Below are 24,957 nucleotides of genomic sequence, written 5' to 3' on the forward strand. Positions count from 1 at the left end.
CAAGTGAAGCTTGGTTTGTTCGGCATTCAAGCTTGAGCTCGATGACTAAGCCACATGGAGCTTGTTCGAAATGCGTCAGAGCTTCATACCAATGCAGCCATGGTGTCTACAACCCTGGACCCTCATCGATGAGAGAGCTTGAATTCAAATACTCAGTCAAAGCCTCGAACCCTTTGGTCCTTAACAACACAAGTTGGGGACCTCGAATTCACAAACAGCTTGTCCATTCAGTGAAAGTGTTCGTCCTGGACTAATTCGGAGTACACGCCATGAATGTCACGGTCACTTTCAATGAGCTCCTGCGGGAACGAAATGCGCCGGAAACAAGAAAACGTGTCACCTTAGATGCCATCGATGGTTTCTTGAAGGAGGCATATAGGATTGTAAGCCGTGCGCCTCTATTTGATCTGACCCCCCCAGCTGATTAGTATCTCTAGAATTCGCATATCACCAGCCTACATCGAGAGCTTCAAAATGTTCGACAGGCTTATTTATCGACTGCGCAGCCACGAAAGACACATAACCGAGTCGCAAAAGAACAAACACGTGTACTTACAGATCGAGACCGAGAAGAAGTCGACGCCAATGCGAAACAGATGATTCGGGAGTTGAATGCTGGCATTCGTGCTCTCGACGAGGCTGAACAGTTACGACGTGAGACGGAATCAGCTATAATCCGAAAGAAATACGGAGGCCTAGGAGCGTTTGGAGCATGGGCTTCAGGTGGTATCATCAGTAGCAAAACAGAGGAGCATGCAGAAGCTGAAGCCAAGGCACGAGATTTGGGAATTCACCGAGATAGTATTCTCTGGTTTTTACGACAACGACTCGAGTTATGCTGTCGAACGCAACAAGAAATGATGGAAACACGTCTAAAGCGAGAGCTGGAAAAGAATCGCAGCATGCTTTCAAGATCCGGGGCCACCATCGCTGGAGACTTTGCGGAATTTCCTCCATCTGCCCCACGAAACTCCCAAACAGCCCCTGCTGCACCGATCCCTATGTCCGAAGACGGTCAGTTCCCGAGCCAGGGGTTGACAGAGGAACAGATCCAGATGTTTGAGCAAGGGAACCAAGACATGATGAAGCATTTCGAGAATAGTTTGGACAAAGTCAGGTACGTGTCATGTGTCCTCTCGATCTCCATCGGCACACCCTTGCTTGGTTGTATCTGCGCTAGAGTACCAAGCGCAAGCGCCACCCCATGGGGAAAGGAAGTTTGTTTGAGCATATGAGCTAACACTCGTATGACAGAACTGCTGAGAAGTCGTTACTAGAAATAGCTGAGCTGCAGTCGCTTCTCGTAAACAACCTCGCCACACAGTCAGCGCATATAGATCAGCTCGTAGCAGACTCATTTGCAACTACGGAAAACGTGGGCGGTGGCAATAAGGAACTTAAAAAAGCGACACAGCGCGCAAGTCCAGCAAAGTATACGTTCTTTGCAGCGAGTGGACTCTGCGCTTTCCTTGTGCTTTGGGATCTGGTGTTTTAGGTTGTCAAACGAATAAAAGGGTGTGCAGATACAGACAGCTAGGCATTAATAGCTGGGAGGATGTGGGAGCCGCAACCAACTACATCTCTATGCTATATACTAAACAGACAGTTAAAGATGGAGCACATATATGTGCCTTGTTACACGTTCATCTTCATAGTGTCCAAGGAACTAAAATGAAATGTATGGCCTGAAGACAAACACCACTTTGAGTTGGGACCCATCCTCATTTCAAACAGCATTGATCATCACTTGGAAAAGTGAGGCCACGGGATTGCCACTGGATGCATCAGTAAAAAGGATGGCCATACCACATAAAGGAGGTGTGTTAGCATGTAAGTCGGAAACCGGTGTACTTTGATGTACCCGTTAATGACAGCCCCCTTTTATAAGCAAGGACCCGAAAACAAACATTTGTATGGCTGATCAGAGGCGAAAGTCATGTTTCGATCTCATGATAATGAGAGGTGTTTCTTCGATGTATCGATCTCAAGTTATCGGCCGTTGTACTTGAATGGTACTCTGCATAATATCGACTTGGCAAACCCTGTGAAATCAGAAGATTTCATCTCACACCGGCAATCTTCCTACAGTATCTCAGATTCAAATTACGCCTCTTTCCTCGCTGGATCAGTTGGCCTTGTCTTTCAGCTCTGGCTAGATCCAACGTTCGATAACACAAAGACATACGATGCAGAATGTTTTGTCATCCAATAACGCTGACGGGTAAACCGGGCCCTTCGCCGGGACCCTCAAAACCTTCTAAGGATCCAGGGGCAGTTCAAGATTTACAATAGATGTAGATTTCAATGGGGGATGAACCTCGCATAGACATCGCAAAGACCATTCCAATCTACAAAGTCATACGACTAATCAAATCCATCATGTTACGTTTTAGCCGGGCGAAGTCGGAGGCGCGCGTGTAACTGGGCGCTGACGCTGGGCCAGCTATTACCCAACAGTACATTTCAAAGCCCCGTGATGTTTTGTCTAAGATTTTTTACTTCCCCGTGACAGGACGGTAACGGGGCGTCCGGGGCCGTCAGAGCCACCCGGTACTGTACTGGCAATGCATGCGTGCTGTAGCTTGTCTAAACTGGTAGGGAAGTGAATCGAAGGGGTCTGGAAGAATGAACCGGGTTCTTTTTTTCTGGGGAATGGATCCATTGGAGTCTTGGTTAGTAGAGGAGGGAGGGGAGGGGTTTGGGGAAGAAACTGGAGAGATTTTTTAACGTGAAATGTCGATCCAACTCAACGGTCATGAAACTTGGATAAACGTGTTACGGTATGCTAACTTGTTGAACGGTGAAACCTAATTAAAGTTATCATCCATGATGTTAGATGAGATATATAGATCAGATTCAAGCATGCCAGTTCAAGGGACCACAGATCAGACCACAAATGAATTAGAAACTTGATAACCAGTTTCAAAAGTTCATAGATTCTCTCCGCAAAAATTGAACATGGGATCAGTTACTCGAACGCATAAAGACAGGACTACGTCAGCCTAGCTCCGTAATCTAAACTCACCGTCATCCATGCCAAGTAAAGTAACAAAATGTACGGAAGAGTACATACCTCGGTGAGGTTACGGTTGTCGGTCGGTCAGCTCCATTACGCGCGTGACGTTAGACTGCAAGGAGCCGAGGTGACCTCGCAAACCAACCTAGGTAGGCAATTACAAAGGGAAGCTCTGATATTGACGTGATGGAGCTTCACAAGCTTTTTCACAAGCTCGGGAAGCGTTTTCGGTATACCTGTTTGAGGACAAAGCATAAAAGATTGGATTGTCGCAATTCAAGGAAGAGATAAGCCTAATTGTTGAAATTCTGGGAGCATAATTTAAAGGCCCGATCACAACTTTCTACATACAACTGACGATTTCATTTTCAACGGTTTCACGATCTTTGCACAAGTTCAACAGCTGTACCGTCGCATCTTCAATCCAATCGCAGACTCGTCTCAATTTGAACCGCGCAAGCTTTCGAGTCCGACCGTCACAAAGAACTATCCTTCGACTATTATTATCTGTTCCTCGTCTGCTAAGGGATCGAATACTCCTAGCCTATTTATATACGAAACAGCGCTTCAAACAGATCAGCTACCCGTTAGGATCATCTGAGAAAAGAGCCGGGAAAACCCAGAAACCACAAAGGTACACCAGCTTCAAAGGTGAGTTGTCAATTTCTTTACAAAAACGCAAGAGGAAGTTTCCTATGTTTGCCCTTGGTCCGTTGGGCCTGTCCCTGTTGGGTTGCGAGTTGAGCTCGAGTCTCAGTCAACCACAGACGCACCGCACCCCCTGGGGAACAAGAAAACTTCAGACCTTGAATAACGATGCCAAAATCAACTCATCAAAAGAGTCTTCTAAGCTTATGACAAACTTACCTAAGTATTTTTGTCGCTTAGGATCAAGGTCCTGTATTTCCTTGCGTCCCCTACTTAACACCCCCCAAAAACACAAGCACAAGCACAAGCGGTTTGCGGTTCTGTTCTGTACCTGTATGGTACTGATCTCTACCCATGCAACGATAGCATCACCCAAGCAGAAAAAGAGCCCACCGCGAAAGTTGTCCGGTGAGCTCAGCCCACCTTCTACCTCTGTTTGGCATCGGGCGGCATGCCCCTTCCCCCGAGAGCTCCAGTGGTCCGGAATAACGGCGCCCTATTTGCCCGCCTGCATCGAGTGCTTGGGGGAGGACATGACCAATTGCATCAGGCCAGAATCTGGTTTACGCAATAGTCATAGCCATGGGGCCTTGTGGATATTCAGTGCTTTTGCCCGGACAGAGACCACTGAGTTCTTGAGATAAGAACCGTTGGGCTCTGTGATGAGGGACAAGTGCCTCGCAGCAATGATAGTCTCGAGTCCCGAGTCTCTTACACGGGAAGAGTGTTGAGAGACGTTTCGGAGGCGAATTGAAACATTTCCTCGTCAATTCATTACCCAAAACAGTCTTTTATTGACTGGCGCGGTCCGTAGCTTACTGACAAAAGTTGCTGTTAGGTACCTTTTTTGTTTTCCCCAAAGACGCACACTCCTACAGGGGCCTCTCACCTCAGTTCACCTGGGCTCAGGCTCTTTCACATTCACCCGCAAGTCCACCTCACAAGAGACACACCCCCCTGGTTCCACCCAGGCCACCGGACACGGCGCCGCAAGACCCCAAGGCCCCTCTTCCTTACCCCCCTAAATCGAAAATCCTCAGGGCCGCAGCCCACTATGACACCGTCACTGAGTACACCCCGTCAGACTCAGTCTGGCAGCAGCACCTCAAGCTCAAGCTCGACTGATAATAAAACGGCGCCTACCTCTTCTTCGTCTTCTTCCATTTCTCGTCTCAACTCCATCGTTCGTCACATCTCGCCCAAAATGGTTTCTACTACAAATTTCCCTGCCGAAGTCGTGCCCCAGGCTCCTGAAGACCCTCTCTTTGGTCTTGCACGAGCTTACAAGGCCGACGACAGCCCCAACAAGATCGATCTTGTAAGTTGAGGCCCTCCAACATAGCCCTTTCGTCTGAAATGTTTCCAAAGTATGATTTCTCTTACTAACCTATGCCTTCTTGTTGTTTAGGGAATCGGTGCTTACAGAGACGAGAACGCAAAGCCCTGGGTGTTGCCAGTCGTCAAGAAGGTATGATACTCGCACCAATCCATCTTGTACACCTCGCTGCACTTCCCCTTCACGGCATTGCCGTTCACCATCCCTCAGTCGCATAACCTTTCAACCCTCAAAACCCCAGATCGCATACACTTGCATTGCACTCCACGAACGCATTGCTCTTCAGACATTCCCCTGCCCGGATGACGCTTCCGAAGCGGATCCGATCAAGCTCCAGTCTCCCTCAAAACCCTCGCATCATTGCGATTTTTGGGTCATGGGGTCAGCAGCTTTCCATAATGCGCTGCCTAGATCCCTTTCATGCAAATATGCGTCACAACATGCCCCAACAGCCCCGCCGCCACGACTTGCGCGCAAACCTTGAGTCTTGGAATTTGAGCTAACCCCACGTGCGTCACAGGCTGATGAGATCCTCCGAAACGACCCTGAGCTCAACCACGAGTATGCCCCGATCGCGGGTATTGCCAGCTTCACATCCAAGGCCGCCGAGCTGGTTTTTGGCGCTGACTCCGCCGCCATCTCAGAGAAGCGCTCGACGACATTGCAGACAATCTCTGGTACCGGTGCCGTGCACTTGGGTGCTCTCTTCCTAGCCAGGTTCTACAAGGGCAACCACACTGTCTACCTGTCAAATCCCACCTGGGCGAACCACCACCAGATCTTCAAGAATGTCGGCCACTCAATTGATACCTACCCTTACTTCCACAAGGAAACCAAGGGTCTTGATTTCGAGGGCTTCAAACAGACTCTTCAGTCTGCTCCTGAGGGATCTGTCTTCGTTCTTCATGCCTGCGCACACAACCCCACTGGTGTCGACCCTACCCAGGAGCAATGGATCGAGATTGCAGCTCTCATGAAGGAGCGAAACCACTTCCCCTTCTTCGATACTGCTTATCAAGGCTTTGCCTCTGGTGATCTCGTCCGAGATGCCTGGGCTATCCGATACTTCGTTGAGCAGGGCTTCGAGCTTGTTGTTGCCCAGAGTTTCGCCAAGAACTTTGGTCTCTACGGCGAGCGTGCCGGCTGCTTCCATGCCGTTACCGCCCCCGCTGGTGATGCCTCAAACACTATCACCCGTATCGGCTCTCAATTAGCTATCCTCCAGCGATCCGAGATTTCCAACCCTCCTCTGTATGGTGCTCGTATCGTCAGCACTGTTCTCAACGATCGCGACCTCTTCGCAGAGTGGGAGGAGAACCTGCGCACAATGTCAGGCCGCATCATCAGCATGCGCGATACTCTACGAGCCAAGCTTGAGGAGCTCCAGACCCCTGGTACCTGGAACCACATCACGGACCAGATCGGCATGTTCAGTTTCACTGGTCTTAGCGAGTCACAAGTGATGAAACTCCGAGAAGAATTCCACATCTACATGACCAAGAACGGTCGTATCAGCATGGCTGGTCTTAACGACAACAATGTTGACTACTTCGCCAAGGCTGTTGACAAGGTTGTAAGAGAATCTGCTTAGATCTGTGTAGATTGAGCTAGAAGTTGAGTGTTTGAGATGGTGTATGAAACTCATGGGACGTGGTCGAATACAAGACCCTGGAAGAAACTCGGCGTTGGGATTACAGCTTTGCCTTTATTATCGCACCTACCATGAAGGAGCCTCTGCAAAAAGCACTGGACGATCCTTGTTTATGCATGCTGTTGACAGCTTTTAATATACCTTGACTGCAAGCCAATGCATTTGCATACTCAACTACTTGGTTCTATTGCTCTATCGTGATGTCGTGTAATGATGATGCAGTAGGACAGAGATCAAGATAGTGAGTGAACTTTCTTTGGTTATCTTGAATCGAGGATGCTATCTTGGCGTACGGCAGACCTTGACCCGCAGATAGCATGAACACCTTGATGCCGCTTAAAGAAGGGCGATATGCGATATGCAATTCGAGCCTGTGATTGGCCCGCCTCTCACCTTGGAAAGAAAAGACAGGAACTTCCTGCTTCATTAGGTAAAATTACTATTCTTGCTGTAGCAGTAACCAAAAACGGACGCAAGCACGGGGATCCTACAGAACAACTCGACAGGCAGAGGCTGGGCAACCCCCATAAAATAGAATTCGGGGAAACCTCGCGGTCTCGGAGTGGACGGCTGCTGTCTTCTCTGTGTGTTCTCCGGGCTTCAGTGGCATCTATCGCCGGCGTGCGCGGTATCGAGACGCCGATTCACCGTGAAGGGAGGGTATGAGAAGGGTATTGCCGCGCACTCCCTTTTCCCCCTGCCACTATCTTCCCGTCTGGGGAAGATGAAAGGAACTGTTTGGTTTTTTCATGGAGAGTCCACCCCCGCATGTCGCGATGCAATTTTTATCCTTTCCCCGCATGGGAGCCGCTCGCTTGTCCGGGGACCAGGGGGGCGTGTAGCAACAAATTCCTTGATAGTCAAGTCCAAGGTCAGCCATAAAACAAAAGATACGGGGGAAACCGGCGGAAGGGAAGTTTTGACGGTGGAGACGGAATCTCGAAGCGAAGCATTGACTGGGGAAACGGTGAGAATATCTTGAAAACCTGACCGTCTGCAATAACTTGCTGTTTGTTCAGTTTCCCTTATGTCATGAGACAGGCAACTTTACAACATAGGATCCATACAGAGCCCCGACAAACCCCGAATATCATGAAATTAACTGAAGCATTTATATCGGAGAGTCAAAGACTGTGCCTTGGACTATTACACAATTGCGTATCCACTGCTGCGGGTCAGGAAAAAGGTACTTTGAGGAACTTGGGGGAATTTCGAGACTATCGACGGGATTTGTCCGATACCGGGGGAGGGTGTGTGCCAAGTCCTGGAGCAAGGGAAAGGATAGGATCCATATCATGGGGTAAGAGAAACGTTAGCTGGGTCTCGCAATTGAGGATGTACCTTGCGTATGGATATGGTCAAGATGGAAATAGTCCGGTGTGAGGAATGGCGTAGGGCACATGACTGTTTTGTTATCTGGGCCTTGTTTCTGGGTCAGGTAAGGTAGTCTAGAGTTCGGTTAGACATGCAGAATTGGGAATCCGATTTCTAGTCAAGCTCCTGAGGAGCTAGCTGAGAAATCATCAAGATAGTCATTTAGCCGCGTTGCTTAGTGTTTAGATAGAACTGCTACAGTATAGAATGCACTCTATGCCGTGGTGCTAGAGTGTGTGCTTGAGGCTATTTGATAAGAATGATAAAAGGCTTAAGATTATCAAAGCCTTTAGAAACTGTCTTAAGACTGCGTCGTCTTTTTCTGACCTGTTAATACACTGTTGGAATGATATGGGTTTCCTTGGACCATACACAATCTTGATCAAGATTGACAACTACAGCTAACAGCACACTCACACCGCTGAATGGCTTCCCTTGGCCTAGGACAGGATCCATGTGGTTCAAAGTAGCTATATCAATGATTAGAGCTTTGTCCATGTTACAGAGACTCCGCAGTTATGGTGACCCCTTTCATTCTCAAGAGATAGACTGCGACTATGCGACTTACAAGTCCTACTATACCCCATCTTCTCAACGGAGCAGACCAGACAACAATATATCATCATTTGACTCTTTATGAAGGACTTGGATTGTCAACAACAAGTCACAGGTTTGGACATTTTCAGATTGTATGTTAAGCAAAATGAAGATTGAGCAGCAAGATATGGTATTCATGCGGACTCAGTCGAGAAAACCCCATAGGAGACTATCTAACAATCTCTCTTCTCTACATGCAGTGAAGGAGTGCTCGATACAGCAAGCAGATTTGGCGAAAGGATGCACATGGAGGCAAACAGCATTGGTCTTCTGGCATGTTTGTCTAACATTTCATTCACTCAGCCTCTGATTTAACAAAGTGTTAAGAGAAAAGGAGGTAAACTTGTTTAGACGCTTGAACCAGGCCTGCTCCAGTATTGTTTTCTGATGATCTTAGATCAACCTACCTATATAAAGTGAGAAACATCCCCGTCTCTCTCACAGGCAATGGCGATCTTACACCTCTTCCAGTATACATGCTAATTAGAAGAAGAAAAAACAGTATACGAGCTTACTCAAACTCATCACTACTGAATTCTAAGTTTTATGCCAGATTCTGAGCTGTATGCCATCTTATTTCATTTGAGTTTGAAGGTATAAGTGTAAGGCAAGGTAGCTCTCGTTTAGCTCAACGCTGCGCTGCCTAAAGTGGCAACCCCCACCATTCATTACTATCCAGCTACATTCTCAACCTCACCAATAATGAACTTCAGCCATGGGGAGAAAACTGCCATGGAAGACTTCCTCGACTCCTTCGGGCCCCGAAAGAAAAACATCAGTGAAGTCTGAGAGTGCACTACCCACACCATCACGAACGACCCATCCAGATACACCTTCAGCATCTCGTAAGAAACCGCGTCGCGAGCGCGTGATAGAGGCAGAAGGTATTCCAAACTCGTCACTTTCGTCACAACCGCAAAGAAACCGACAATATTATACAGATGCTACACGCAGTCCGTCAACCTCGCCTCCACCAGAGCCGCCAAAAGAAAGGTCCATCTTACACCCAAACTCACACTCATACCAAACACTGACCAGACTCAGATTCATGAGACCAGGCCTTGACCATGATGACCGATATCGTATAGTGGAAGACGAGTTCGTCAACATGGCTCACCAATTCACACTTCACATTCATACTTCTGAATACAATCGTTTGAAGAATTTGGCTAAACACCAAAACGCAGACACAATCCGTGAGATTGAAAGGCCTGTAGTCGGCGCGCCAACCCTATTCACACGACAACGTCAGGAGGACGTACGCCGCAACGCAAAACAGCGCAAGCTCTTAGGTAATGACGCAAATGAGAAGAAAGACTCCCTTTACGCAGGGTCAAGTCTGCAAGGTCTCATGGAGAGTCCAAGAAAAGAGCACAAGTGGATATCAACTGGTCTGGCCGACACAGCAGCGACGAGAGCTTCGGCGGGTTTCAATTCACAGCGGATTAGCCCGCTACGGTTGAGGCAGGGATCGAAGCCATCTTCAGCAAAGAAGAGACAGATTCCTCTAGGTGACGACGATGTGACAGATGATGGAGATGACTTGGATCTGACTACGCCCTCACGCACCGCAACTACAAAAGCGGCACGCACGACGCATACATCCAGTCCAGCCATGCCACGCTCAACACCACGAACGGCATTTAGTACTCCTCGCGCACTGAAGTCAGCTATGAACACAACTTCGAGGCCGGGCTCCAGCGTCAAGCGGCCAACAACAGCACCTGGGGGAAGCGAAGCACGTAAGATAACCAAAGGCCGCGATGTTCAAGAAGACATCGATGACGACGATCCATTTGGGATCAACAAACGACGAATTCAGCGCCAGAAATCAAGGGAACAGTTCCGCAAAACAGAAGAAAAAACACCCTCTAAATCCTCACTCGACGATATTCCTTCATTCATCTAAGCACATTCACCATCACGAAATGTCAACATTGGTCTAAAAGAGTCTTATGGAAATCAAATCAGTTCTTTTCATTCATGTAAGCCCTATTCTTGCATTGGCCGGTCCTCCACTGTAAGCTCATCAAAGTCATCCAGCAACTCATTCATATCAACTTGAGGTGCCTCATCATCCTCCTCAGTCTCAGCAACGCTCATCTCCTCCTCGGCTCTCTTCTTAGCCTTGTACAAGGCGAGCGTAGCACGGAGCTCCTCGTCTTCCTCGACATCTCGCAAGAACTGCTCGTACTCTTGATCCAAACGTTCTTGGTCGGCCTTCTTGGGAAGAAGCTCGCCCTCGTCCTTGTCCATACGCTTGAGCTGCCAGTTCCTCTTGCGGTTCTTTCTGCGGCGGGGATAGTGTTTCTTGACTAGCACCACGTCAGGGATTCTTGATGAGTATGTGTTGGAGTTCTCGATCGCCTCGTATTCGGTGTTGTTGAAAACGGTTCCGGCCATCAGGTAACCCATAGCAGAATCACCGGGCTGGAGGAGTCGACCCAAGTGAGTCCTTGTGAAGTATGTTCGGTCATTTGAACCAAGATCTGTGGCACGAGCGACTGTGGCTTCGGCAAGCGTCCACTTGCCCTTCTGGGTTGCTGTGCGGTCGATATCCATGACAATGAACTCAACGAGCTCATGTGTATCGGTGAGAGATAGGAAAGGAGCTCGCCAGTAGATGGGTGAGCTGATATCACAAGTCTGAAGAGTCTGAGGGTCCAACAGGTACACAGAGGTACCGATTTTGTGGCAAAGAAGGAGAGGTGAGATGTTGCCGTTTTGCTTGGCCATCTTAATAGGCATAGCGACCATGTCATCTTTACATATAGGCACCAGCTCGGCCGAATATGTGAACTTGTACGACGTCTTAGAGGTGTGGGTATCGTGAGAGATAAGCTCCTGCGACGCCTTCACCTTGACAGGCACCACGGAGTTGAGGAAGTCGATAAATTTCTCAGCCTGGTTCTTTTGGGCGAAGAAGAAGTCGATACCATCCTTGGCCTCCCGAATGTTGAGGGTATCTTTGTGTGCGCCGTGCTTCATAATGAGCTGCTCGAGGAACAGGAAAGTTCGCTTGTGAAGGACCTTCTGACGAACTTGGACAGCAGCTCGCCAAACGTTGGCAGTGTACGACTTGGCACACTCAGGGCACTGCTGGTACGCCACCACATACACAACCTCGAAACTCTGTTGAAGCAGCATACCATCTTGGACGGAATCCTGGATTGTGATCTTGACCTTGACTCGTCGCGAGTGAGGCTCAGTCCAGATAAAGCTCGCGTCCACGATACGGACTTTGTTCAGACCTCGAAGCTTCTTGAGGCACATGGCTAACAGTTCGCGGGATTCGGGGGCGGCAACGATCCAGCTGGTGGGGGGCATAAGCCATCGATCGCAATCTCGGCAGAAGTTGAGCGTCGCCTCTCGCTGGACGCCTTGGGAGATGTCGACGGTAAGCTTGATGCAGTCGTAGCAGAGAGCGCCGCTGGAGGCGGTTCCATCGATCGGGGCACCGCAGTTGCAGCAGAGAATACTGAAGGGAAACAAGTTAGTATTGCGCCCAAGAACAGGATGAGTGCGGGGTGGTAAAAGAAGATCGGGACTCACGTAGCAGCGCCCTGCTGCTGAGAGGCAGGGGCTATAGAGATGGGCTGGTCATCCAGATCCATCGACATGTTGGGCAACGATGTCGTGTGAAATTTTATGGTGTTGTTTGGGTGGAAATGAATGATGTTCAGTGACTCTTAGAAACTCAAGAGTGGGAGAATTTGGTTCGCCGCCGCTTGATAAGCGCTTATCGGGGGGCAGAAAGGATATTTTTTTGCAGCCGCGGGGCAAAAATTAGAAAGTGCAAGTCAAGTGGCATTCATTCCTCACAGTCATAAAGTTCAGGGTCCACTTGGGTCATGCCCATCATTGGATGGGTCATCCTCTTTTAAATGGATTCTATATCTTCAGAAGTCGTGGTTTTGATAATATCAGGTAATATAGACAAAAATGCAACAAAAAAAAAAAAGGCTATAGATCAGAAAATCTTGCTTAATACCCTCGTCACCTCTGCTGGTTGATCTTCCACCTCCGTCTTCTTCTTTGCTAGAGGAACTTGCTTGAACGATCTCTTGACTTGTCGCACTGAGTCCTCTCCCTCTCCCTCGCCATTTGCCTTCCTCTTCTTGGCCTTTGCCTTGGCCTCCATGCCATCCAGCATCTTTGCCTTCTCCACGTTCCTGACGAACTCCTTGTTCTCCTTTGTCGACTTGCTGATCTCGGCTCTCATGCGGCTAGCGCGCTCTGCATTCTCAGCAGCGATTTGTTCTGTGAGGTTGTGCCATTTGAAACCTTTGAGGTATAAAAGATTCCATAAATCGTCGTGGTAGTAGCTGCCCTTCTTGCCGCCAATGGTGCGCGCGTTGAGAAGGTCGCATACGGCCTTGGCGTCCTTCTTCTTGGTGAATTCGACCCATCCTTCGGTATATGATCGCTTCTTGTTACCGCCAGCGCGAACGCGACGGGCATGTGAGGCTGGATCTTCGGGGGCGAGGAAGATGCGGTTGATGGTCCCGTAGGGTTCGAGGAGAGAGCGCAGCTTCGCGGGCTTCATGAAAGGTGGTATTCGGGAGAGATAGACGACACCTGACTTCTTGATGGCGGCTTCGGATGCGACGAGGTTCTTCTTTGTCAAGGTTCTTGTGACATCGGGCAGCTCTGTTGATGTTGTGTCTTTTGATTTGCGCTTTGGCTTTTCCGGCTTATCCTCTTTCTTCTCATTCTTTTCTGTCTCCTCTGCATCCTTTGCGGCTGGCTCGTCCTCATCGTCGCTGGCATCGCGCTCAATGTCGCTACCCAGATCATCTTCGTCGTCCGAGTCAAGTTTCCGTCGCTTGGCGCCTCGGCCACCCTTTTTCATATCATCATCCTCAGAATTATAGCCAACATCGTTCTCCTCATCACTATCGGCCGTATCGAGAAAGTCGTTTTTTGTTTTGGGCGCCATGATGAATGCGATTGGCAGCGCTGAGCTTGAAGTGTATCCAATGTGAGGCTGGAGAATCCAACGTCAAAAAAAAAAGTAGTCCCTGGCTGATAAGATAAGCTGTCGTCGCGCTAGTCTCCAGGGATGTGACTTGAGTTGGAGACGGTCATGTGACTTGGAGGGGTAGCCAGCGACGTCACTGATAAGAGGTTTAGAGGGGAATAATTGTTCGAGAAGAGCTTTACAGCAGTTTAATTAAGGCAAAAGCACGGTAGTTCTGAAGCATGGTGCTTTATATGAACTACGATTGTCCAGTATAAAACTAGCACCTATGCGGGAGTCAAATTGTTTTTAAAGACTGACCGCAGTGTACTTAGCATACCTTGGTAGTCTAAGCTTCCATGAATCAAAGTCTTATCATACAGCTTCGTATCGCTGTGATCATGACTACTATTGAGAATGAGAATAGACTTAACTCGGGTCCTGATACCTTAATACTATCATGGGGTCACTATTCCGAGTTAGATTACCATGTCTTTTCAAATTGTAGCGGGGTTGAAGCCGCCGAGGTCGGGTTACGTTGGTATACGTGGGGCAACTGAAGCACCGCGAGCCGCGAGCCGCCAACCGCCGTCCGTCATCGACGATAGAAGTACAAGTACAGTACACTCATGACTATCTCATATACTCCACTTGCACTTCAAAAAGTGGCCAACTACAAAGATATAATCTCCTCCACGATCTGTCACTATCACCTCACTCTCTTCCTCTCACATACCTAATTCTACCCACAATGTCTCTCGAAGTCATCACCACAATCTCCCCAAACACAAACGAGCCCATCCTTACCAGGAATGGCGCCTCTCAAGCTGACCTTGAGTCTCTCCCCAAGGTCGCCACTGAGGCTTTCCAGAGCTATCACAAGACAACGTTGAAGGAGCGCCAAGCTATTGTTCGCAAGTTCCTCGATGGCCTCTTGGCTAAGAAGGATGAGCTCGGTGAAGAGTTGACTGTTCAAATGGGCCGCCCCATCTCTTACACACCGGGCGAGGTCGCCACAGCTGTCAAGCGTGGTGAATATCTCCTCAAGATCAGCGATGAGGCCCTCAAAGACACCGACGGCGAGCCCGAGAAGGGCTTCAAGCGTTTCATCCGAAAGGTCCCTGTCGGACCTGTACTCATCATATTCGCGTGGAACGTAAGTGCTGGCCTCGTTTTGCTGGACCAGGTCCATCTTGTCTGACTCTACATAGTACCCTTACCTTATTCTGGTCAACTCTCTCATTCCCGCTCTTCTTGCAGGCTGCAGTGTAATCCTCAAGCCCTCACCTCAGACACCTACCATCGTGGAACGGGTTACCGATCTCCTAAAGGAGGCGGGCTTGCCTGATGGCGTTTGCCAGTACTTCCACTGCGGCTCTCCCACTCTTATGGAGACCATTGTGCGCGATCCCAAGATCGCCCTAGTTTGTTTCACCGGCTCTGTCGCTGGAGGTCTCGCTGTGCAACAAGCTGCGTCTGACCGCATTGTAAATGTCGGTCTGGAGTTGGGTGGCAAGGACCCAGCATATGTTCGATCAGATGTCGATGTTGATTGGGCTGCTGCAGAGATTGTTGATGGTGCCATCTTCAACTCTGGTCAGAGCTGCTGCTCTATCGAGCGTGTGTATGTTGACGAGAAGATTCACGATCAGTTTGTTGAGGCCGTGCAAAAGGTGCTCAAGAGCTACAAGCTCGGTGATCCCTTTAACAAGGAGACCCAATTGGGACCTGTCGTTTCAAAGCGATCAAAGCAGAATGCCGAGGAACATATTAAGGATGCCGTCGACAGCGGTGCCAAGGATGCCACTCCCGAAAACGAGACTTTCAGCAACCCTCCTACCAAGGGTAACTTTGTGAAACCCACCCTTCTCACCGGCGTCAACCACAGCATGCGGGTCATGACTGAGGAGTCGTTTGCCCCAATTAGTAAAGTTTCCCGACGACATTTGAAGACATTTTGCTGACCAAGATGCAGTTCCCGTTATGAAGGTCAAGGATGACAGCGAGGCCATCAAGTACATGAACGATAGCGAGTTTGGTCTGACAGCCAGCATCTGGACCAAGGACACAGACAAAGGATACGAGCTTGCCGAGGATGTGGAAGCCGGCACTGTATTTGTCAACAGATGCGATTATCCGGCACCGGTACGTTTTCTGATCCAAGCACAAAGGGTCTCTGCATTACGTGATTACTGACTGATCGACAATAGGATCTTGCTTGGACTGGCTGGAAGAACTCGGGTAAGGGACAGACGCTTAGCAAGTTTGGATTTGATCAGTTTGTGAAGCTCAAGAGCTACCACCTGAAGGATTACCCAAACTAAACTAGATAGAGAGATTGTTATTGTTGGTCGAACCCGGTTAGGTGGCTCTGAACAATGAGACGGCTGCCTGTGTTGACATGAATCAAACACTCACCGCAAACAATCTGATACTGCCATGATTAAGAACGAAGTACGTGATTTGAGTGCACATCATTTCTCTTAGCGACTGTCTAAGAAGTGTCGCCCCTGGCGAGGCGGGCAGGGCAGAAGCGGGTGAGACGAGACGTTTTCGATAACGGGCAACCAAGACAAGACGAGGTAAAGTTTGGTCTTTCTGGGGAATGTTATGTTGATGAGGGATTGCTGCATTCGGTAATCTCTATGGTGAGTAGAACAATCTGCGACAACTGACACTACGTGGCCTTACACGGTCAATTCACTACTATCTAATAGTGAAGTGACTAACTAACTAGTATTTTTTTTTTCTCTCTGTGGAAGTTATTCAATACTATTATTTCCCCGCCCTGGTTTGAGCTGGCGACTTTTCCCGCCTCCCTTTGTTGCTGTTGCACGAGATTAGGCTTGGACGCCACGCCTGAGGCATTGAGTAGGTATATGATATTCCACCCCCTTGTACATGGACGTAATTTATCAGAGGCAATAAATCCCACACAAAGGATATGATATTTGCAACCGTGCACTTTTCGTCTCTACTATACTGTCACTTTTAGTCTCGATATAGTCCCAGGTTGGGTTCTCCTTGCGGCCCTTTTTTTCTCTCCCGTCGCACCATGAAGCGTCGTTCAGCTGAGACATCCAATGGAGAAACCAAAATTAACTTTGGTCAGCGTGAAAGTGATGGTGGCGGGTTTGCACAGGACCCGAGACGCTGGAATTCCAGCGACTTGGATACATTCCAGAAGGAAACGTCAGCGTAGCCTTGACCCCTGGCGCTTAGACGGTTCAGGGCAGTTTCTCACTGTTAATTTGCCTGTTTTCACTTGGTGATGTGCGTGCGTGCATGCATGTGTGCGTTGTGTCGTCTGCATCCATCTGCAGTCATCTCTTTTTTCCTTCCTGTTTCCCTTTGTTCAATCTCGTATATTTAATTTACATACATGTCCTCCTCTAAATCTCTTGTTCCGTTCTTGTGTTGTTACATCTTTCTCACCACATTCCTTTCCTTCATCAACTGTCCTGTTCTGTAAGGCTTATTATAGACCAACCTCCAACTGTCTTTCACTTATACACATTCTCTTCTCTCAACCTCCCCATCTTATCTACATACCTCAAATACCTACTCTTCGTACCTGAGACTCGGATGATCCTCTTTGTATCAAAAACATACCAGAGTTTGACTCCACCAACCACTCACTCATTCTCCTACACCACTACTCTCCAAAAGAGCCACATGCCTTTCCCCATCTGACATCCACTTCTTTGTCCTCCTCTAGACCGTGAATTTAAGAAAAAACGAGCCTTCTTTTTTAAATTTCCCGCCTTTTCCGCTCTCTCATACAAGAATTCCAATCTTGCACCTTTTTCAGTCAGCCTCTTGTCTCCCAACCCTTCTTTTAAATCTCATCTCAGCTTGTCTCGTTCCATCTTGCTTCTTCCCCAATTCTAGAACAACTCTCCACATACTCACAACTACAACTACAAACCAACCACCTTTTTGGGCTCTTTCTATATAAGAACCCTTTCAACTCAAAGTCGACTTAATGGGATCCGCTGCTGTTTATCCTTCCGAGAGACGTGATCCTCGGTGCTTCAATCTTCCCTTGAATCGACTTCGATCTTCAAAAATGCATATCTCGGATGACTTCCAGACGCTGTGCGAGCGTGTCCAAACAATGGTTCGCCAACGACGCCGTAAGGAGAAGCGTCACATGGAGATTGTATGCCTCTACCCTCAAGCATCTTGTTCTTGACTAACTGTTTATCTTGCAGTCTGCACCTTTCGGCTTCGAAAAGAATCCAGTCAACCTCCCAGGAGTCTCAGAGGAGCAGTAAGTCAACACTTCTACAACCACTACAAGATTGATAACTGACACTATAAAGACTCAGTATGCTTCGAGAACAAGCTGCCGCCAGTCGAATCGGCATCGCAGACTCTCCCAGTCCTACCGCTCCTCGCTCGCCCAGCTCAACCTCGAGCCTCTTCTCCCATCCAGTCCGACCACCTATCAAGACTGTCCCAACATCCAATTCTCTCTCGTCCACCGACAGCCTCAACTGATCGAATATGGACACTTATCATCACTATTTTCTACCGCTTTTAGAAGTTTTATTAGGGGCGTCTTAAGAAAGGAAACACATCACTGACTTGGGGTCTATGGAAAGGAGCAACTGTACGATACACATGGAATGAAATGGAATGGGAAGAAATTGGGCGGATCATAGGGGAATTGGGCATCTACGGAACCACGGGCACGGCAGCATTACAGAATATCATCATACCCGGCGTAATCTAATCTGATTAATTCTTTCACCGACACTATTGCTCTCAGCTTATCCCGCCGATACCCCTAAATCAAGGGTTCTGGGCTAAACTGCACCGGTGTCCTTTAGGAATGTGAATGGAACAATGTCGTTGACGGGGAGAGTGACATGTTGTTTCATTTGGACGTCTAAGACCTGCATGCACGCATGCGTCCATCCTCGCTTCTCGCTACTGTATTCTAGATTGCTACTAATCTTTTAGATCCAACCGGCGTACACGTCCAGACTCTCGGAGCGAACTCCCTCCATCTCCCCCTTAACGCCGAGTAGCTTGACCTTTGTACCCTTCTCCTTGGCCCACTTGTCCAGGAATTCCTCAACCCGCTGCTTCGTCTCCTCATCGTCCTTCATCAAGAGAGCCAGGGCATCATAGCCGCCTGCACCAGGGACGACACCGCCGTAGACCCCTTCGACGGTGCTGAGGGCGTCGAGGAGCTCTGTCTGGCTAGCGGGCTCGATGGGGACTTCGCTGGCGCTACCCATTTGTCTAATCATCTCTCGAACAGCTGTAATCTTCTCAGGCAGATGCTCGACGTCCCCGGCGTTCAGAGTAGCAATCAGCTGCTCATTGCGCTTCTGAAGCTCATCCCAAAGCTTCTTCGATTCTTCTGGGTTTGAGGACCTCCACTTGAGAACCTTCTTGACCATACCAACCGTCTTACTTCCACAGTCCACATCGCACATACGCAGAACAACTCCCTTGGGCATAATGACTGCATCCTTGAGAACTTCTACATCCCAAGCAGACTTGCCGTCAACGAGCTTGACCAACGCATCCGCAAATCCAGCTGCACCAGGCTCGGGAATTGAAGACAGTGTCTCGGGAGAGAAGCGTCTGTATCTGCAAGATCCATAGACAGCCGTTGCAACATCGAAACCCGAACCGACCTTGCCCTGCGCAGCACAGTGAGCAGCCTGGGCTAAGTTGTGAAGCGTCCTCTTGCCCTGGTCAGACTGAATATTAAAGAGATCTTCCGGTAGGTAGTGAGCCAGCAGAGCAGCAGTCAGTGAAGTGACGAGAGCAGCAGATGAGCCAAGACCCGTCTTGTTGGCATCACCCAAGGTCACAGGGAACTTGGCAAAGCGCCCTTGATGTGTGCTCTCGGATTCTGAGTGAGAGTAGTAATCATTGTCTGCGAGGATGATGAGACGAGCAGATGCCATGCTATGGCTGGGACGCTGCTTGGCCACTCGGTCGATGTAGGTGAGTGCATAGCTGAGAGTTGTCTCCACGAAGGGATTGGGGTTGATTTGAGCTCCACTGCTGATTAGTGAGTAAGATGAAGTAATTGCGTATAAGATAGAGTTTCTCGTGAGAAGTTCATGATCGGCTTTACTTATGTGGTGATCGTCGTCCAACCTATCATGAACTCCTATCGCTTTGAGTACTGGCAATTCATACAGTTTCATTGACGGTAACATAGCCTCACAATATTCACTCATCAATATGAAAGAAAAAGTTACTTACACCTGCAACTGAGTAACTTTGATACCACCTCCCTCACCAGCCAGGTGATAACCATACCGCCATTGTGCCTCCAGAAATTGCGGACTGTCAACCACAATCTCAGTGAGCTGAACTCCAGCAGTCGTGTGAATGTCTCCAGCGATGATGTTGATACGAGCGTCGAGGCCGAATACAAAAGCCGTGTACTCCTGGTCCAGTACGAGGTATCCGCCAGCGAGGAAGACCTTGCCAGGAGCTGAGACAGCGATGGTGGGGTGGTGGATGGACATTGTATATATGAGGTGTATATAAGAAGCCTTAAATAGCCAGGAAATAAGAAATAATCAATATTCAGGTGGTTGAATAAGAGAAAACGGAGAAATTACTCTCTATAGTTGTGAGTAAGCTCCTTACTTTGAATGCATGAGCAACGCAACCTGACAGATGAGAAGAATCATTAAACTCCAGCGGGGCCTCATTTCTAGACTGTACAGTGCATGTGACTTTAACACTGTAGTCTATTCATAGCCACACCGCAGAGAATCACCCAATAACAGCAGAGTTCACCAGAGTTTCAACCAAAACTGCTCAGGTCTAGTCAACACCAACAGTATCGTGATGATGCCAATTAGACGTCATTCAATCAAGTGATAAAAGCCTCATACTACTACGTGTCCCAGTCAAGATATGGTACTTTCAGGTATAACCATCAGAACTTCATCAACTCAAATCACATCACCAACAAGGACAGCTATGTTTGAAGACAAAATTGTCATTTCTTCATTTCTTGTATTGTATTGGTGGTACAAGCAGCAGGACCTTATGCTCTGCTTTTCCTTGACCAATTCTCTTCTTGGCCTTCATCTTTCCTCCCAGCTGGCCCCGTTCCCTGGCTCTTTTGGTCCCTCTATGCTGCTAACATGTAATGTAATATAATGATTTCCCTTTCTTGGAGTGGTGATGATCTATCCAGGGAACGCTTGGCCCCCAAACTCAATCATTTAGAGGCAAACGCTCCACGTAAGTCCCATTTTGATTCCCAAACGCCGTCCCTTTCAAGGGTCCAAGAAGATCCAAAACCTCTCGAGTATGACATTTCCTCAAAATGCCTTCCCCTGTATAAAAGACAACCAAACCAGCCCAGCCCAGCCAATCCCAGTCCAACCCAATCCCGCCTTCCAACCAGTACAATAGGGTATCAAACAAATTACGCCAACATGAAAAGAACATTACCACACTCTCATCACCAATCCCACATCGTAAAGTCATCTACTCCGAAGCATCATGTCCTCCGCCAAGAAGTTCCAGGACCTTGTTGACAACAGCACTGGGGTAACCACGGGTGAGCATCTCACCGACAACACCCTTGGCCTCCTCTCGCTGCTCAACAGCCAGGTAAGCTCGGGTCATAGCCTCGTATGTGCTAGGTTCGCGCTTCTCTCGGCCAACAGCATCGTAGATACCTTGAGCCTTCTCAATCTTCTTCTCAGCAGCCCAGCCATGAATCAAAGTGTTGGCGATGTAAGGGGTTAGTTCCACACCCTTGTTCCGCATGTGGGCAAGCACAGGCTCAGAAGCAGCAACTTGGTGGTTGGCAACCATGGCCTCAAACAGAGCTTGATATAGGCTAGCACTGATGGGAACAAGAGACTCCTTGACAACAGAATCAAACATCTTCATGGCACCTTCCATGTCGTGGAGAACACATCCCCTCGCGTGGATGAGAGAAGCATAGTGAACAGGCTCAACGCGCTGACCAGAGGCACGGATCATGCCGAGAACCTCCTCAGCAGCATCCATGTCAACAGGATCAAGAGTAGCGTGAGTATCGACCAGAAGCTTATAGGTATGGGCGGTAGGGGCAATGCCCTTAGCCTTCATGCGCTCATAGTAAGCCAAAACCTTTGTCTTATCTCGCTTTGTGGTCAGGAAAAATTGCATCATACTGTTATAAGGAGCAGGACGAGCTTTGTAGTTTGGCATCGCCTCCATCTCGTCGAACAGTGTTTCAGCGAACTTCTCATCACTGACTCGGCAGAGAGCGTTGACAATAGTACCATAGGTAACCGAGGTAGGCTTGATTCCAAGAGCTCTCATCTCAGCAAAGTAGAAAAGGCAGTCGTCGATGCGGCGAGCCTTTCCGAGCTTACCGATAAGAGCGTTATACAAGAAAGAGCTGGGCTCAACACCCTCAGCCTTTGCCCGGTGGAAGATGCGGACCGCCTCGGAAGCCTCGTCGAAAGTCTTAGTCGAATCTTTAAGCGTGGTAATGTAGAGGCCGAAAGTGTTGGCAGAAGGGCTAGCACCGATTTCCAACAACTCCTGGTGAAATTGCTCAGCACGTCCACGGTTGCCCACGGTCAGACAAGCGCCGACCATGGCGTCAAGAATGCTAGACCATCCATATCGAACAACAGCATACTGGGGCATGATGGGCATATCAGTGCGAGCCATGCTGAGAATGTCATGGCAAAGATCGAACTTGCCATCACGAGCAGCAGCAGAGATAAGCTTAGCGTAGGTAATGTAACGAGGATGTCGGCCAGCACGTCGGATATTGCGGAAGCGGTTGAATGCCTCACTAAGACGAGGTCCCTTGCGGCCATGGTTACCCTCAAGATCGTCCGCAATGAGGGAGGATCCTTTAAAGTCAGTGTTGTGGGCGTAAGGGTCGTAGGTGTCCTCGAAGGCGGAAACTGCAGGAGTCGACAGGTAAGGAGAAGCGGTCATAGGCTGGAAGCTGGCAACTTGAGAAGCGATCTCGCGGGGATCGGGGATGCCACGAGTCTCCATGAAGCGAGAGACGAATTCAGCTCCTTCGTCAACCTCTTCGACAAGATGGGGTTGAGTCTGAGAAACAGAGGCGCGAATACGCTGAAACATCATCTCAGATTGTGCCAAACCCTCGGCGACCTGACCAGAGCCAATCATGGCCACGGCATACATAGCCGTAGGCTCGATGAAAGAAAGATCCACCTGCACACCAGGGTTGCACAGGACCTGCCAGTACTTGGAGGCACCAACAACATCGGTCTGGCGGACATTCATAGCGAGGAGAGCAGTTGCAGGAGTGATCAAGTCATCAGCGTAAGGAGGCATGGCGCTGTATGCTGCAACAGCGGTGTCCTTATCACCCTTGTCGGCAGCAATAGTTGCAATCTCACTCATGGCTTTGGCGCGGGCTTCATCCGCAACGGAACGAGCCCATTCCAAAGCTTCCTGGTAGATACCTCGGGTGATTAAACCCTTGACGAAGCCAGTGGTGATCAGAGCATCCTTGATGTCAGCAGCGCGGACGCCATACTGGTCGACAATCTTCTGAAAGAACTTCATGGCGCCCTCAATCTTATCAGTAACCACGTAGGCATTGATAACCGCGGCATAAACCTCGGCATCGAGTCGGTCGTTGAGAGTAGTCTCTCCGTCGTCGTGGGCAATAGCCAGGTTGCGGTATTCGTTGTAGCATTCGACAGCACTGACCAAATCTCCGGACGAGGCGAAAGCAGTGATCATGGTGGGAAACAAAGCGGCGTAAGGGACGATTTGACTTCCCTCCATGTGCTCGTAAAGACGCAGCATGTCATCCACGCGTCCGTCTTTAGCACAGGCGGTGATAAGCTGATGGTAAGTCTCGGCGGTGAAGTTAGCGGCATCAGTGTTGATGGAAGTATCGAACAGCTGGATTGCAAGATCGAGACGGTCGTCCTCGCAAAGAATAGCATGCTCGAGTTCGTGAGACGCAAGCATGAATTGGCCAACCTGATCCATACCACCAAACCGAACTCGCTTGGCCTCCAAGGCAGCCTTCAACTCAGCAACCTCGAGACATCGGGATGCCAGGAGGCCCACTAGAATGTTAAAAGTCTCGGCATCCGGCGACACCTTCCTTCGAAGCATGTCGGCATAAACATCGAGTGCCTTGGATACGATCTCGATCTTCTTCATAGGAATATGGATAGCCGAGAGGAGGAGAGCGTTGTAGGCACCGGCGATAGGATGAACGCCAGTAGCCAGCATTGCCTCGAAGACTGCGGGAATCTCAACATATCGGCCATTCTCAGCGAGCTTGTGAAGATGGTCGGCATAAGACAGTGATTGGGGGTCAACAGGAGGAGTGAAGCTGCGAGCGACACTTGCTGGAGTTTGCGACCTGGAAATCACTGGAGATCGTGACTTGAAGCCAAGACTAGACACGGGTCGTCCTTCAGAGGCAGCATTCTCAACTGCTTCCTGTAGGCTCCGTACCTCGATCTCCCTCTCGAGCGCAGCATCGATATGCGCAAGAGCTGCCTGGTCCTCAATCGACAGGTTCGACTTGACCTCAGCATCCTCAATCAAAGCCTGCTCAAGAACATCTTTAGGAAGGCTCTGATCCTTGGTGAGAATGGAAGCAGGAGTAGGCTTCCATTCAATGCTCTTTTGGAAGTCGAATTGGGTCCATTCTGAATCGATTTCACCGGTGGACTGCTGGTGCTGCAAGGCCTCGAAGTACGCGTCTAGACCTCCATGGTTCTGGGCGGGGCGATGCTCAACGGACGGGAGGCCCGAAGATGCTGTACGCTCAGTGTGAAAGGCTGAATGAAGCTGGAGGTTAGAGAAGCGACCAAGTCGGTTGGTCTTTCGTCGGACAAAGCTAGGTCGGTTCTGAGAGTTGAGGACGTGAGGGTGAGCGGCAGCAACAACGGATTGAGCGTAACCGTGTGTTGTGATAGACTTTGCGAATGTTGATCCTTGACGGACGAAATTCGAGTAAAGGCTGGAGTATGTGGGCATTTAGAAACCACCCAGGGGGGAAGAGAGGAGACTATAGAGCCTCTAGGTCAGTAGCAAGAACAATCAGGTAAGTGATCACGATGCGTCTCAAGTATATTCAACTGCCGCTGACATTGTGCCTGAGCAATGCCAAACCTGGAGTGCAGTGGAACGATTATGAGATATGTGTCGGACCATGCGATCTGGGGAGGCGTGGGACAGTGGTGTGTGGTGGACCAACAAAACGCGACAATGGAGTTTGAAGTGGCACTTACATTAGAAAAAAAAAGGGAATATCAATTGCAGGTTCATTTGACAGCAACGACGCCGTCAAACAAACGCGCAGACCAGATTGATAGAATAATTATGAGGGGGGAGGGAAGATGGAAAGAAATGAAAAGAGATCAGAT

At 49.1% G+C, this 24,957-nt stretch overlaps 10 protein-coding genes across 10 annotated transcripts; 6 read left to right on the forward strand and 4 right to left on the reverse strand.

The window, feature by feature from the left end:
• Positions 1–269: 269 nt before the first annotated feature.
• Positions 270–1,495, forward strand: BKA55DRAFT_691120 (uncharacterized protein; the record flags this gene model as incomplete). The annotated part of the gene is made up of 3 exons (XM_046199616.1): positions 270–383; positions 438–1,117; positions 1,255–1,495. The coding sequence occupies 3 exons, from the start codon at positions 270–272 to the stop codon at positions 1,493–1,495; spliced, it is 1,035 nt and encodes a 344-aa protein (XP_046048805.1).
• Positions 1,496–3,491: 1,996 nt separating this feature from the next.
• BKA55DRAFT_393723 (uncharacterized protein) lies at positions 3,492–4,513 on the forward strand. Its single transcript, XM_046186025.1, has one exon. The coding sequence runs from the start codon at positions 3,712–3,714 to the stop codon at positions 4,306–4,308; it is 597 nt and encodes a 198-aa protein (XP_046048806.1). The 5' UTR covers positions 3,492–3,711; the 3' UTR covers positions 4,309–4,513.
• Positions 4,514–4,868: 355 nt separating this feature from the next.
• BKA55DRAFT_512932 (pyridoxal phosphate-dependent transferase) lies at positions 4,869–6,591 on the forward strand (the record flags this gene model as incomplete). Its single annotated transcript, XM_046187852.1, has 3 exons — positions 4,869–4,982; positions 5,073–5,132; positions 5,521–6,591. The coding sequence occupies 3 exons, from the start codon at positions 4,869–4,871 to the stop codon at positions 6,589–6,591; spliced, it is 1,245 nt and encodes a 414-aa protein (XP_046048807.1).
• Positions 6,592–9,337: 2,746 nt separating this feature from the next.
• On the forward strand, positions 9,338–10,531 carry BKA55DRAFT_691122 (uncharacterized protein; the record flags this gene model as incomplete). The annotated part of the gene is made up of 2 exons (XM_046199617.1): positions 9,338–9,615; positions 9,667–10,531. The coding sequence occupies 2 exons, from the start codon at positions 9,338–9,340 to the stop codon at positions 10,529–10,531; spliced, it is 1,143 nt and encodes a 380-aa protein (XP_046048808.1).
• On the reverse strand, positions 10,465–12,488 carry BKA55DRAFT_570691 (NMD3 family-domain-containing protein). The gene is made up of 2 exons (XM_046193015.1): positions 12,175–12,488; positions 10,465–12,100 (listed from the first exon to the last, which is right to left on the reverse strand). Exons 1-2 carry the CDS (start codon positions 12,240–12,242, stop codon positions 10,615–10,617), a joined length of 1,554 nt encoding a protein of 517 aa, XP_046048809.1. The 5' UTR covers positions 12,243–12,488; the 3' UTR covers positions 10,465–10,614.
• Positions 12,489–13,616, reverse strand: BKA55DRAFT_570694 (uncharacterized protein). The gene has a single exon (XM_046193016.1). The coding sequence runs from the start codon at positions 13,559–13,561 to the stop codon at positions 12,593–12,595; it is 969 nt and encodes a 322-aa protein (XP_046048810.1). The 5' UTR covers positions 13,562–13,616; the 3' UTR covers positions 12,489–12,592.
• Positions 13,617–14,114: 498 nt separating this feature from the next.
• BKA55DRAFT_570695 (Aldehyde/histidinol dehydrogenase) lies at positions 14,115–16,304 on the forward strand. The gene is made up of 4 exons (XM_046193017.1): positions 14,115–14,738; positions 14,794–15,508; positions 15,558–15,727; positions 15,793–16,304. Exons 1-4 carry the CDS (start codon positions 14,334–14,336, stop codon positions 15,904–15,906), a joined length of 1,404 nt encoding a protein of 467 aa, XP_046048811.1. The 5' UTR covers positions 14,115–14,333; the 3' UTR covers positions 15,907–16,304.
• A 1,347-nt stretch (positions 16,305–17,651) lies between these two features.
• On the forward strand, positions 17,652–18,085 carry BKA55DRAFT_540433 (uncharacterized protein; the record flags this gene model as incomplete). The annotated part of the gene is made up of 3 exons (XM_046190266.1): positions 17,652–17,744; positions 17,797–17,855; positions 17,908–18,085. The coding sequence occupies 3 exons, from the start codon at positions 17,652–17,654 to the stop codon at positions 18,083–18,085; spliced, it is 330 nt and encodes a 109-aa protein (XP_046048812.1).
• A 252-nt stretch (positions 18,086–18,337) lies between these two features.
• Positions 18,338–20,227, reverse strand: BKA55DRAFT_570702 (ribosomal protein S5 domain 2-type protein). The gene is made up of 2 exons (XM_046193018.1): positions 19,817–20,227; positions 18,338–19,612 (listed from the first exon to the last, which is right to left on the reverse strand). The coding sequence occupies exons 1-2, from the start codon at positions 20,083–20,085 to the stop codon at positions 18,547–18,549; spliced, it is 1,335 nt and encodes a 444-aa protein (XP_046048813.1). The 5' UTR covers positions 20,086–20,227; the 3' UTR covers positions 18,338–18,546.
• Positions 20,228–21,064: 837 nt separating this feature from the next.
• Positions 21,065–24,568, reverse strand: BKA55DRAFT_691128 (uncharacterized protein; the record flags this gene model as incomplete). Its single annotated transcript, XM_046199618.1, has 1 exon — positions 21,065–24,568. The coding sequence occupies one exon, from the start codon at positions 24,566–24,568 to the stop codon at positions 21,065–21,067; it is 3,504 nt and encodes a 1,167-aa protein (XP_046048814.1).
• Between the last annotated feature and the right edge of the window lie 389 nt (positions 24,569–24,957).

The sequence above is a fragment of the Fusarium redolens genome (genome assembly GCF_020744475.1).
Source record: "Fusarium redolens strain MPI-CAGE-AT-0023 chromosome Unknown BKA55scaffold_9, whole genome shotgun sequence".
Classification (NCBI taxonomy): domain Eukaryota; kingdom Fungi; phylum Ascomycota; class Sordariomycetes; order Hypocreales; family Nectriaceae; genus Fusarium; species Fusarium redolens.